Source organism: Chelonia mydas, chromosome 1 (genome assembly GCF_015237465.2).
Source record: "Chelonia mydas isolate rCheMyd1 chromosome 1, rCheMyd1.pri.v2, whole genome shotgun sequence".
In the NCBI taxonomy this organism is placed as follows: Eukaryota; Metazoa; Chordata; order Testudines; family Cheloniidae; genus Chelonia; species Chelonia mydas.
This window is the reverse complement of record NC_057849.1, coordinates 12,922,428-12,936,488: the sequence shown is the minus strand read 5'-3', so window position 1 is coordinate 12,936,488 and position 14,061 is coordinate 12,922,428. Positions and strand designations below refer to the sequence as shown.

The window sequence follows — 14,061 nt, the reverse complement described above, 5'->3', positions numbered from 1 at the left end:
AGCTGGAGATGGTGGGAGTCCGAGAAGGGGGCAAACAGGCTATCGAGCTGAGCTCCCTGCCGGTGCAGCAGAACCGATAACTAGCAGTGTGAGGATAAGCAGGTCTCAGAAACCCAAGTGGGTCCAGCCCAGAGCCCCAGGCACCCATCCGGACAGGAGACCAGTACTATATGGACTGTAATATCTTTCTCTGCCTGTCTAGCAGAGATCAGGTGTGCTGCCAGGAAAGGAGAATGCCCACGATCTCCTGGAGAAGCGGGGAGCCTCCTTTAGGGGCAGAGGACCACGTGTCCCGCCCTCTCTCGGGCAGAAGGGACAGTTCTTGGGTGGGGAGAAGAGCCACACGGACAGACTAAGGAGCTATTTCACCCACCCCTGCTCTGGGAAACAAGGAAAGTGACCCCACACGATCAGTGAAAAGGGAAGCGCTGAGGATTTTTAAAGAGCAGGACAAAAGAGCATGTGAAATCTAAACCACCACTGAGGTGGGATCCCCCCAAGAGCCAGAGCAGTGCAAGTGCAGATCCCCACCGATCCCGGATGTGGTCTGCTGGTCCTGACCAGCAGCTTGTTTGTTGGCAACTCGGGTAGAAAAGGCCCAGCCCCTTGGCTCTGAGAATGGCCTGGCAGCTGGGGATGGCAGGGACTCAAGCGTGCTCTCAGTCGCTCAGTTTGACTTGCACGTTCTTTGAGCTATTTCAGTCCCACGGTGATTTATGCCTCCACAGTAATGTATTTATCAAGCACTCTTTGTGCCAACGCTTCATTAAAGCACTTGGGCGGGTGCAATGCAGAATTCGCTAAAGGAGACACTGCCTCAAATCCAGTTGTTCTTCTGCAGAGCTCTTGTACCAGATTGTCCTGATGGACGCGTGAAGGGGCGGGATTGGAGCCCCGCTTTAAGTGCAGATCTCCACCTGCAGAGTTGCCGCCAACGCCTCTGGAGTTGCAGAGAAAGAGCTCCTTAGGCGAGGCATTGTCTCGTGTTCAGAGTTTGCAAGGTGCCTAGCCCAGCGAAGCCCCGGCCTCTAGGCGCTGTTGTAATACAAACAGCATGTTAAAGCAAGAGATCCCTGCAATGCAGCTGCTTCTAGGGCACAGCGCCTCAGCTGTTGTCACAGTGCATAGCAATGCCATTGCTGGAGACAGGGAAGGGGAGAACACCGTGACTGACAGAACCTGCAAGGGGAATTGACGTAGAGGGGGATTTAGTTAGTGGGACTGGTAACTATAATAATGGTTAAAACTCATAACTGCATGCACCACGTGTGCCTGGTCATGTGGATTGCCTGTTTGTACCACCCAAGCCCACTTTGCATGCGTAGTCAGGTTCACGCACCACATATCTGCCCAGTTGCATCCCAGGCATGTGAGTGCCACCCACATCGACCAGGGCCACACCTTCCAGGTGCTCGGTGGTGAGCTAGCTAGCTAGACAGCCCTTGCAGGAGGGTGTGGGGATATCACTGCAGTGCAAGCTCCTCTCTGGGGGGCAGTCCCTCCCCACCCATGCTGAGACTGCAGCGTTCAGATCTGGGGGTGTGCAGGGTGCATTGCGGGGGGTCACTTGGAGCTGGATGGAAGGAAACAAACCCTGTCTGTAAAGTTTCAGAGTAGCAGCCGTGTTAATCTGTATCCGCAAAAAGAAAAGGAGAACTTGTGGCACCTTAGAGACTAACCAATTTATTTGAGCATAAGCTTTCGTGAGCTACAGCTCACTTCATCTAGACAGGTTTCAGAGTAACAGCCGTGTTAGTCTGTAGTCGCAAAAAGAAAAGGAGGACTTGTGGCACCTTAGAGACTAACCAATTTATTTGAGCATGAGCTTTCGTGCTGTAGCTCACGAAAGCTCATGCTCAGATAAATTGGTTAGTCTCTAAGGTGCCACAAGTTCTCCTTTTCTTTTTGTCTGTAAAGTGTGATTCATGTGTGGACTCACCTGGGGCCGGGCTAGCCTGAAACTCCCGGAGGCACTGGTTTGGATCCCAGCAGAGCCCTGCAGTGGGTTAGGCCTGTAACAACCTAGATCCTGAATGGTCACAAAAACTCCCAGGGCCACAAGAATAGGGCACTTCGCCCCTTGTCCTTGCCCACAGTGTCTAGGACCTCATTGGAAACCTGACTCACCCCTACAGGCTATCCACCCACCCTCAGCGTGGAGGATGGTGAAGCCGGGGTGCTGCTGCCATATGCATAGGAGGGCTGGGGGTGGGGCTTCTGTAGCCAAGTAAGTGCTTTGGAGAGGCCCTGGCTAAGGGAACTGGATGGAGAGAGTGGGGGGATGGCCCGGTGGGGATTTCTCTGCCTACCTGCCACAGCCCAGCCAGTTCAGATGTGTGGTCTGATCCTGGTGTCCCTTTGGAACGGTCTCCCCAAGGACGGGAGTGGAGGTGTCTCTGAACAGGTTCCCAAGCCATGAACGGATCCCCCTTCTGCTCACTCCAAGTGGGAGGCAGGAGGGCGGATGTGCATTTCGGAGGAGAACTGGCCCACGCCTTTTTATGGTTTGGGATCTCTTCTCCCCTGTCCTGCTGGAATGGAGCTAGCAGGAGCTGCTTTCCCATCCCTCCACTGGTGCCCACACGAGCTCTGTTCCAGCTGTGGGCGTATCCGAAATCGAATCCCCGGCGGGGGATCAGTATTGCCCAGGAGAGGCCATGACTACACTACCACTTCTGTTGGCAACACTTTTGTCGGTCAGGGGTGTGAAAAATACACACCCCTGACTGACAAAAGTGCCCATGTGGACAGTGCTGTGTCGGTGGGAGAGCGCTTACCCCGACCCGGCTGGGGGTCTTAGGCCCCCGCGGCACCGCCCGCAGGCCAGGCCGCAAGCCGGAGCCAGAGCTGGGGTAAGAGCCGCACAGGGAGCTGTGGACCCTCCATGTGCTCAGGGCGGGGACGTGGGCCGGGGGCTGCTCTCAGGACCCCCACCCCAGGCAGGTGGAGGGTCTGTGGTACCTGGGCCAGGCTCTGGTGTCCAGTCTGGCCAGAGGGGCAGGGGGCCGGACCTGTGGTGAAAACTGCAGGCAGGAGGGGGCAAAGGGGTGGGCAGTGCAGGTGGGGGAGGGGAGCTTACAGTGGGACAGTTTACTCCCTGCAAGGCTGAAGAGCCCGGTCTGGGCTCCTTGAGGGAGACTCTTTGGGGTGAGGAGGAGTTGGGGGATGGGAAGCCTGTGCTTTGGGGGTTGGGGGCGGGCTGCTGTTTCAGTGCCTCCAGGCCCCTTGCAGCCTGTCCTGAGCTGTCCGTGACTGTCTCTTTCCTGGGGGGTGGTGGGAACTGAAAGCCGGAGCGACGTCCTGCTGTTGACCAGCATTTTAGCTTGAACGACGGGGGCCTGGCTCCCCAAATCCTGTGCCCTGCTGAAGAGCGACAGCTCACCAGCCCAAGGGGTCTGGGCACAGAGTGCCCACTGAGTCACAGACTCCTCACAAAACGGCCCCTCAGTTACCCCAGAATGGGTTGTTTTTTTCCAGTTTTCAAGGAAAAACTGAAACCAACTCCCCAAAAACCTGACCATGTTTCCAGAAATCTCAACCGAAACCCAGGAAACGTGAACCAAAAAATGAACATTTCACTGACAAGCAGGCAGTGGTGCCTAAGATAACTGCCTGGCAAAGGCGTGTTCCCTCCCTCTTAATAAACATACCTAGCTCTTTGCAAAGGAGGCAAGTAGCATTATCCCTGTTTTACAGGTGAGGATACTGAGGCACTCAGCAGAGCCAGGACTAGAACCCAGGTCTCCTGGCTTCCAGTCTAGTGCTCGAGCTACTAGGCCACCGTCAATACAGGCTCTCTTTTAACCCTCTTCCCTCCAGGCGCGAAGCAGTGGCTGACCCGGCTGGCGAGGAACGTCGAGGCCCTGCACAGACGGGACGAGAGGGCGGCGCCCAATGGCACCCGGGACGGGAAGCGGGAGGAAAACGCCACGCAGTACGCCGTGCTGGCCATTGTGCCGGTCTTCTGCGTCATGGGGCTCCTGGGCATCCTCTTCTGCAACCTGCTGAAGAAAAAAGGCTACCACTGCACGGCCCACAAGGAGAGCGAGGAGGAGGTGGCAAAGGCAGAGAGAGGCGGTAAGGGCCACCGAGTGGGCTCAGCGCATTCTCCCCGCAATCCCTGCCTGACCACTCGTGCCTAGCACCGACTAGGGGCAGCAGGGGGCGCCCCCAGCAGTAGGAGGGCGCTGGGTTGCCTTGCAGCACTGCAGCCCCAGATGCCAGACTCCCCACTGCCTCTCTAGCGCCCCACCCTGGCTGATCTGTGCCCGCCCTTTGGGTGGCACGACCGGCACACTGGAAATACCGATGATGATGATGATGTGCAAGAACTAGACCAGCCCCTGCTATGCCCCAGCCTGGCAGAGGGGAGAGATTGGTCTCTGAGTCCCCCACCCCATGGGCAGAGTGGGGGCAGAGCGGGCATTGTGGATGTGTGCTGGGAAGCCTGGCAGCCCAGGTGCATTGACCGCACCAGCGCATTTGCTCTAGTCTCTAGGCAAGGCACTCAGACCCAGGAGCTCCTGCCCACCTGGGGTGCAAGGATCAACTGGGGGGGAGGGAGGGGCTCCTCTGGCAGGGGCTCTGGGTTTGTTTCTTTGTCTGCTTTTGGCTCTTTGCTCTCTAAACAAACTCCCTCTCCTGTAGGTAAAGGGGAAGGGAGGTCACCCTGCATCAGTCCCACGCTGCCCATAGCAGGACTGATCAGTTCACCCCTCCGGTAGAGACGTCTCACTGCCCTGTCTCCGCCCGCTCTCCTGTGGCAGCATTCTCCCTTGCCATGGAGCCGGGAGGGAGGGGGACTGGCCGTGTTGCACCACCTGAGTTCTCACGAGCTGGGGCAATGGTGAGCGCTGGGGACACAGGCTAGCGAGGGTGCCCAGAGAGAGCCTGGAAAGCCACCTCCTCCTTGGCAGAGCACCGAGTCCTGGCAGCGGCTGAGTGGCTGCATTGCCTCGCGTCTAGCAGCTAACGCTCTGCACTTTGTGGGCCAGAGCACCAGCAGGTGTGAATCTGGAGAGCGCCAGTCCAATCAATGAGCCAAACCCTGTTTACCCCAGCGAGGGTCTGGCCCATAGTGTCTCTCTTGCCCAAGGATCTCAAAGCGTTTTACAGCTGTGAATTCTCAAATCTCCCAGGCAGCTGGTATTATCCCCCAACTTACAGCCGAGGCACAGTGCAGTACCAGTGGTGGCAGCGGTGGGCTTGCCTGGCCCACTGCCCCCTGGTCTGACCACCAGTCCATGCTCCCTTCTTGGTGGAACATCTCCTGGGTGGTCCAGCAGGATCCACTCCCTAGCAATGCAGCACCTCTGGTGTCGGCCTTGCCCTGGTGCAGCTGCAGTGACTTTACCACCCCTCGGCGCTGTCAGTCCTTCTCAACTAACCCCTTCCATGCCCCACGTCCCCTGGAGTGTGGGGTTACCCGCCAAGGGTGCCTCATTCCCAGCACGGACGGCAGATCCCCTCCCTTGGGCGGCTTACTGAGAAGAGCCCCTGATTGCAGCCGGGGAGGGATGGGCCGATGTGGAGGAGCCAGGGGAGGGGTCGCCCCCAGCTCGTGAATTCCTGAGCTCCCGCGTCAGGGGCTGCCGCAGGGAACAAAGCCCTGTTCAGCAGGTTACCTCAAGGGCAGGAGCTGCTGCAGGAGAGGCCGCCAGACGCCTCTGCAGTTACACGGGCGAGGACTGAACAGGGCTGCCCAAGGGCTCGCCATCCTTGGGAGAGTGATGGGCCATGACCGTCAGCGCGAGATGTGGGGGGGACAGAAGGTCGTGAGTCGAAAACCTCCAGAAATGTGAGGTTGGCTTAAATGCCAGGAGATTTAAATAAATCCTCGTTATGTTTGATTGGGGGGTTGGGCAAGGGAGGGGTTGTCTGTCATTTGAACTCTCCCTGCTCTCCCCCTCCATGTGCACATGGGGTGGGATGATTTACTAGTTGCAGATGCAGCTTCCAGTGCATGCCAAGGCGGGCCTGGGGTCCCCGGACAATGCCCCAGCTCCATCCTGCTGCCCTGTGCAGGCTCCAGCAGCTGCCCCTGCTGTAGCTGGGGAGGGGCTGCCCTGAGCTCCCTCCTCCATTAACTTCCTGCACGGGGGTGGAGGCCCCTGCTGCTAAGCTTAGGCTGGGCTGGGTGTGGGGCACCCCGTACCGCTGGCAGCTGCTAAGGCTGCCGCTTGCATTGTGTGTAGCACAGCAGCCCCTAGTGGCCCAAAGGGGGAAGTGCAGGCAGGCAAAATTGTCCTTGTTCATGAGATCCAGCAGGCTTGGGGCATGTGGCTGCTCCTCCTGTGTACAGACCGCTGCCTCCCCACGGCTGGCAGCATTAACTACTGCCAGAGCTGACACCAGGAGAGAGGGGCCTCTGTCCTGGTGCATGGATCATCCTGCCCTGGGGAGCTGCAGTCAGGCTTGGGGTGGAAGTCACAGGAGTGAGGCAGCTTCCTGCTGACGGTCAGATTTTGGCTGGGGGGAAGGGAAATGAGCGAGAGGATCTGAGTGGAGAAGGCATTGGCCAGGACCCTGCTAGCAGTGCTTGCTGCGCTAGCAGCTCAGCGGTTCCCTTTTGTCCCCCCGGAGTGCGGTTTGCCCAGGAAGCCGAGCAGGCTGGTGTCGAGTTCCTCCGCTCCATCCTGGTCCCATCCTCTAGTGTTCCAGCAGCTCTCGCTGTATCCTTTTCCTTTTTGGCATGTGACTCGACCCTAGTGCGGTGCTGGATCATGGAGAGGAATCTGCTAACTCCCTTCCTTTGCCCTCCTTCCAGACCCTTTGCCTCGCCGGCCAGAGGCTAAAGGCGGATGGAATTCAGTTTCTCTTCTCTCCTCGCCCTTTTTGTTTTGTTTTTGTTCCTCTTGATTTCAGTTCCGGTAGCAGTTCATTTCCTCTGAAGTCAATCCAGTTCCTTTCCTGCAGCTGTGCAGAAAGTCCGCCCCATTCTCCAGCCAGGAGTCCTCTTTCTAGTGTAAAGCTAGCCACAGGTTCTCTATGGGTCCAGGTGACACAGTAATAAACCCTCCTGCTCCCTGGACGCACAAGCCTTTTCACGTGTGCTTGATCGAGGGTGGGGGGCACTTCTGGAATTTCTCAGTGAGGACAGGGCTAGGGCTAGTTAAGGAGTGTGTGTGTGTGTGTGAGAGAGAGAGAGGGAGAGGTTGCCCTCGGGTGACTGGCCTGGAGAGGGAATCTGCTGGTAGCTTAGGGAGCTCTTTGATCAAGCGGTAGAAGTTTCAGTGTTTGGAGCTAAGGAGCCGCGCTCTAGTCTGGTTCCCCTCTGGGTGCATATGAGAACGAGTGTGTTTGCAGCACGTGGGTTTGATCCAGGAGGGCTTCTCCGCTGCCCCCGGTCCCTGCCTATTGCTAAGCTCTCGATGGCTAGCATGCTGCATTTCTGGAGCAGCCTGGCTATGCAGTGCCAGAATTCTCTAAGCAATTCCAAGGCTGGTCCCAAGATCATCTTCCCCCTGTGCTTAGTTAATCAGTATTTCAAGAACCGTACCCCAGTGGCACTGTGAATAGACAAACAGCTGCTGAAAGAGAGTCCAGAGCTGCCAGACGCAAGCCAGAATGAAGCTGTACAACGAGCCCCCTGGAGAATGGGCCTCTCTAGAGCTCGGCCTCTCTGGAGCGAGCTTGCTCTGCTCTGAGACAATCGGATCTGGCCGTCTCTCAGGTAGAGATTCAGGCCTGGGGTCTTGTAGGAGGCTTGGGTTTGAGATCCTGCCCCAGTCATTCTCTCTGGGCAGGGAAAGGAGCATGTGTTTCTAGCTGCTCTGTAGTGACCCCCTCTGGCTAGTAGGGGAATGGCAGCAACGCTGTGATGGGAGTCCCCATCCAGTCGTCCTTGCCTGAAGAAAGTTCTCCAGCCTGGGGCCGTGAGGGAGAAGCGGGCGGATAATGCTATGACTCATGACACTGGTGGTGACATCTGCTGTTAGGGTGCTGGTCAAAACTCACAACCCCCCACTTCACTAGAGCCTCTGCAGGCTGAAAACCTCTTTTCTTGGCTGTAATACCTGGGCATTAGGGTTGCCGTCCTGTGTCTGAGCTGCAAAGATGGTCTGGCACCTACTGCTGCCCCCAGTCAGGGGAGACTTCTTGTAGCTCACACTGCTGCGTCCTGCATTTTTGGTGCAGAGCACCTCGGAAGGAGCAGAGTTTGAATCCCCTCTCCCCAGGGGTGTGACTTTGCAGTGCCTGGATTTGTTGCAGTGCCCGACATAGGCACAGCAATGCACAGCTGCCCAAGTAACACAGGCTGAGGAAGAAGGGTGGGTTGTGGTTGGCTCTCCTCTGAATCACAGGCACATCAGTCCTGGAGACAACTTTATACAACTGGCGTGTGCTACCCTTCCCTGACCCCCAATCGGGTTCCAATATCTTGTGGCAAGGAGTTCCTCAGGTGAGGCCCCTTTGCTGGGAATGCTCTGTCCCCAGTGCCTGATGGCTGGAATCTCGGGCTATTTTAGCCTCAGTGTCCTCTATAATTGTTTTGGATGCTTAGGTGGTTTCTGAGGTGTTAGCCAAACTGTGCTAGGAATGGCATAGCCCTCTCTGTAGATAAGGCACTGGACTGGGACTCAGGAGACCTGAGTTCAGTTCCCAGCTCTGCCACTGGCCTGTTGTGTGACCATGGGCAAGTTGCCTCCCTCCCCATGCCTCAGTTTCCCCATCTGTCAAATGGAGATAAAAATATTGTGACCCCCTTTGTACAACACTTAGCTCTTGTACAGCACATTGAGATCTAGCTGCTATCTGCAATACAGGCCATACTACTAGGGGTAACTAAGACTCTAATACCTCTGTTTGTGGTGGCATGGGAGGGGGCCAGTTTGGGTAGCAACAGGGCTGTCTGTGACTATCCCAGAAGACTCTCTCTATTTATAGGAGTTCAGCCAGAAGCCAGCCTGTTCCTAACCAATAGCACTTGGCTGACTAGGCTGGCTTGCGGTTGCCTTAGACGCACCTGGCACTTCGGCCAATAGGAATGCGTCTCTTCAGCATTGGTGCTTGGAGCAGCTGTTACATTTCCGTCACCCCATGACGCCTGTCCCCGGTGCCTCGCTCATCACTGGAGACAATAGAAACAAAGCCCAGGGTAGATCAAGAGCCTTGAGATAAATTGTTCTCTGAAAACAAGAGGCCCATTCTGAGTCTGGTTAGTAGCGCCTGGGGATGGCTTAGATCCCTAATCCTCTGCTTTGGCACCCCCAGAGTCCACGGGTCAGAACTTGGCAAGTGTGAGCCAGTGTTTTATCTCACCCAGGTGGCTGAGGGTTGCTGTGTGGGAAATTCTCTAGGGACGACTTAAAACTGGAATCCCCTTTTCTGTGTGGTCAATAGAAATGCCATGGTGCTTTTGAGAACAGCATTCATGGGCAAGACACAACAGGGCAAAATACTCCCCTGCCCCACCCCACTTTGGCCTGCTTCGCTGTGTGCAAGTTGGCTGGTACCTTCCATCCCAGAGGTGGCTGCGTTTCTGCAGTACTGTATATGTGTAGCTTGTGAACCACTTTGGGATCTGAATCAAAATCCTGGCATGGGCTAGTCCTGAGCTGTGGTGAAGTCTGGGTCATCGCTTTGCCCCTCTGTCATTAGTCCCTGGGCCAGATAGGAGCTGTGGGAACGTTCTTTGACCTCGCTTTTTCAGGCAACGGGCTCTGGACCTGTTCCATGCGTCGAGGCCACCCTCTTTGTTACATAGAGCCCATGATGGGGGCATGCGTTCATTTCTCTTAAATTCCCCTGCAGAAGTGCAGGGGAATCCTCCAGATAAAACTGTGTGATGCAGATGTGTGGGGCTCATAACTGGAGCGAGGGAAGCTTGGAGTTGATTAAAACGGAGCCTGCTGGCCCCGTGCATTCACAATTCCTGAGTCAGGCTCCAAAAAACCAGGAAAATGGCTGCTTTATCACGAGACTTAAACATACCTGGGGGTCTGTTTGAGTTTCTGCGTTTTGAGCCTTTACGGGGTCATGTTTTCGGGCTCTGTTCTGCAGCAGTGAGGCCTACGGACTCTGTACGTGAAAACCTGAGATTCGGTTGTAATCACATGACTCCGGGGGCTGGAGTTTTAAGAAGAAAACGGCAAATATTGTGAGACTTGTGCTTAAAATGTGAGAGTTGGCACCGCGAGTGATTTCTATGCAGCTGCTACATCTCCCTTAGGCGATGAACAAAGTAACCGCACAACAGCATCCATCTTCCCCCCCACGTCCCCCTACACAACACACACTGACAGAAGGCAAGACCAAGCACCCTCTTCATTTGCCTTCTCCTGTTTGTCTCTGTGCCTTCATCTGTGTTACCCCCCAGCCCCCTGGCCTGGGCTTCCACCCTCTCCAGATCCCTCAGAAATAGACTCATCTCTAAACCCCGATTCCTCACTCGAACTCCCAAGCAACACAAAACCCCTCTAGAACCACGGCGACAACCAACACCTGCCCAGCACGCCCGCTGGCTCTGAGCGCGAGCCCTGCAGGGCAGCCTGGCGTGCTGTTGGCCTGCCCGCCGCGGCCCTCGGTGATTGCCCAGCAGCGCGCCTCCCCTGTTTGTTTTCTGAGCTGAGTGAACGTTAAATAACCCTGAAGCACCCAGCCTCAGCTGCCGTCGCCATGGCTACGGGGGCTCGCGGTCCCTGATGTCTGCAGCACCAGTGGTTGCTGTGTAGAAGAGTCGGGCATGAGAAGGGGGCTGGGGCTGACCTAGTTTCTGGATCAGTGTTAGCTACAGTTAAGTGACCAGGGAGTATTTGAGAGGGCTGGGGCTTCTCAGGATTGTCCAGTTGCTTTTTAACGAAAGAATCGTTCTAACTAAGGCAATGATTAGGTCACGGAATCCGTGACTTCCATTGATCTCTGACATTTTCTGCCCTGGGGCTGGAGCTCCCAGCCAGCCCTGTCCCCGCAGTTCCCAGCCCCTGCCTTGGTAGGGGGACCCATCAGCTGCCCCGCCGTGTCGGGGGGACCCCCTGCAGCTGCCCAGCACTGCCCCTGGGGCTAGGGGACCCCGCCACAGCCCAGCCCCACGGGCAGGGGGACCCCAGAGCTCCCATGCACCACAGTGGTGGGGGACCCGCCTTGGCCTCTGTCATGGATATTTTTAGTGAAAGTCAGGGACAGGTCACGGGCTTCCATGAATTTTTGTTTATTGCCCACGACCTGTCCATGACTTTTTTTACTACAAATATCCGTGACAAAACCATATCCTAAATTATAATACAGGGCGCATAACGCGCTTGTCATCTCACGTGCTATTCTACCCATGGTACAGCTAGGGAAACTGAGGCACCCGAGCCTAAGGAGACTCAGTGCATCAGTGGCCAGCCGCCTGTCCAGCATCCCATCCACCAGGCCGCACCGTCAGCCACAGACACTGCCCACCTGCTTTGCAAGGGGCTTGGCCAGGCTCTTTCCTGGTGTCAGACTCGCTGAGCCCCTCAGGACGGGGACTGCCACGAGATTTGGTTAGAGGAGAGCAGCAGGGCTGCTGGGCTCATGATGAGAGAGAACAGCTGGCACAGGTACCTGATGGAGGTGGAACTGGATACCTGTTTAGGGGGCTGGGGCACATGACTTACGAGGAGAGGCTGAGGGAACTGGGCTTGTTTAGTCTGCAGAAGAGAAGAGTGAGGGGGATTTGATAGCAGCCTTCAACTACCTGAAGAGGGGTTCCAAAGAGGATGGAGCTCGGCTGTTCTCAGTGGTGGCAGATGACAGAACAAGGAGCAATGGTCTCAAGTTGCTGTGGGGGAGGTTTAGGTTGGATATTAGGAAACACTATTTCACTAGTGGGGTGGTGAAGCACTGGAATGGGTTACCTAGGGAGGTGGTGGAATCTCCATCCTTAGAGGTTTTTAAGGCCTGACTTGACAGAGCCCTGGCTGGGATGATTTAGTTGGTGTTGGTCCTGCTTTGAGCAGGGGGTTGGACCAGATGACCTCCTGAGGTCTCTTCCAACCCTAATCTTCTATGATTCTATGATCTCGTCTCTGATGACGGCCTAACATTACCTCTGATGCGCCCAGGCAAGAGGAGTCAGGGAAGGATCTGTATGGATTGGTTCCTGGCAGGGGGTTCCCAACCTGGGGTCACCCGGGGGGTTGTGACCATCCTGCTCTTCCCATATTGCTGAATGGGAGCAGGAGCCAGCTGGCTCCTGGGCATGCCCTAGGGGGTGGCAGTGTGGTCTGGTGCACTAACTGGGACTCAATGTTTCCTCTCTCTGTGTCTGTTTCCCCATCTGCTCTCTGTAAAGTGTTCTGCAAGTTTGAGTCCTCGACTCTATGGCCAGAGGGGACCATCGTGATCATCTAGTCTGGCCTCTGGCACAGCCCAGGCCAGAGAATTGCTCCCAGGGATGCCTGCAGCGAGCCTGGTAACTAACCACAGGTCGGTTGTTGCTGGAACCAGCAGTCGCCAATCCTTGGCACAGCAGAGTATTGGACAGATAGCGCTATTTGCTTTGCCCCTTGCAAGGACATATCGCACTAGCTCAGAGTCCAGGGCATCACCCTCCTAAGACCTCGCCACGGGCTTTGGGAGGCCTAGCTGGATTTTTTGCTAACTGTCAGTTGCCACCTCTCTGGTGTGAGATCAGACGCTGGCCCAAGGCGATGCTTTATGAGCTGTGGCTGCAGCTCCCCTTGCCATCTGGGCTGCAGCTGTGTTAGTTAGCAATCGCCTGCAACCTCAGCCCCCTCTGCTAAGGGGGAATGAAGGCGCAGCTGTCTCCGCACAACCCAGATTGCATGGGCTGGGCTGGGACAGCAGTGTCATCTCCTTGCCAGCGGGTGTAGTGGTGTTGGTATTCAAAATATCTGAGGGTCATGGGAAAAGCCGGAAGGGGTGCCCAGAGGAATGTCTACCCTAGAAAGAGACAGGGCCTGCGAGCGAAGAGCTTGGCAATGCTGGCAGAATGAATGGCCCTAAGGATCTGAACCAAGCTCATGCCGCCAGGTTGGGGCTCAGAATCATGCGTGGATCTGGGATTTTGGGTCAGGCCATTCGACCCAATGACCCGTTAAATGTACGGGAAAGGCCACCTGCTCTAAGGCAGCACGAGCTGGAGAGCAACGAAATAGGACAGCTTGGCTGGCTGTCCTGGGCTAAAGGGAGTCTGCGCTCGTGGCTAAGGCTCTGGGATGCAGACGATCCGAGTTCAGTTCCCAGCTTTGTCTCCCTGATCTTGGGCAAGTCCCTTATTTCCTCTGTGCCTCCGTTTCCCATCTGTAAAACAGCCATAACGCCCCCTTTGTCTCGTCTGCTTAGACTCGTGAGCTCTTCAGGCTAGCAGATGTGAGTGTGTGTACAGCACCTCGCATAACAGAGCTGGCTCTGGGGCCTCTAGGGACCTCGAGAGGTCATCTAGTCCAGTTCCCTGCACTCACGGCAGGACTAAGTATTGTCTAGACCATATTGTGATAGAACTCCTATATAATAAAAGGACTGGCAGGCTCCCAGCTGATCCCGGACACCAGCTGACTTGTGTGGTAGAGAAGCATTTAAAAATACTCTGTGACTTGCGGGGAAGGGCTCTAAATGTCACATCAGGGAAAATGTAACTTTTTTTTTTTTTCATAGCTCTGCAAGGGGAGGGTGCTTAGGACATTGGACTGAGAGCCAGGGTGCCTGGGTTCTGTCTGGCCAGGCCACTGACTGAGTTTGAGGGAGTCCTTTCGTTTCCATTTCCCCATCTGTAAAATGGGCACACCGCTTGCCTGTCTGTGTATCACCATGAGGCTTAATCAGCTGGTGTGGGTGAGGTGCTGAGCTGCTGCGTTACTGTGCCTGGAGAATGGCAGCAGGTTTTAATACCCAGGTTTCCCCCTCCAGGTAGTAACTCAGCGTACAGAATAGACGATGCCAACCAAGATACCATCGGGGTCCTCGTGCAGCTGATCACGGAGAAGAAAGGTCAGTACGGTACCAAGGGAGGCAGGGATCTCTGACCCGTGTGGCTGCATGTTACACTCAGGGGGGAGACTGAACATGTGGCTTTCATTGCTGAGCACTGCATCGGTGCTGGCCAGTGACTTTGATTTCCGGAGAGGCTCCTCT

At 55.9% G+C, this 14,061-nt stretch overlaps 1 protein-coding gene across 1 annotated transcript in view; it reads left to right on the top strand.

Annotated features, from left to right (window-relative positions):
* Nucleotides 1-14,061, top strand: part of RELT (RELT TNF receptor) — an 82,717-nt gene that overhangs the window by 55,232 nt on the left and 13,424 nt on the right. Inside the window, exons 6-7 of the mRNA XM_037881039.2 lie at nucleotides 3,820-4,077; nucleotides 13,837-13,917. Coding sequence (XP_037736967.1) covers nucleotides 3,820-4,077; nucleotides 13,837-13,917 — 339 coding nt within the window. The remainder of the gene's footprint in view (nucleotides 1-3,819; nucleotides 4,078-13,836; nucleotides 13,918-14,061) is intronic.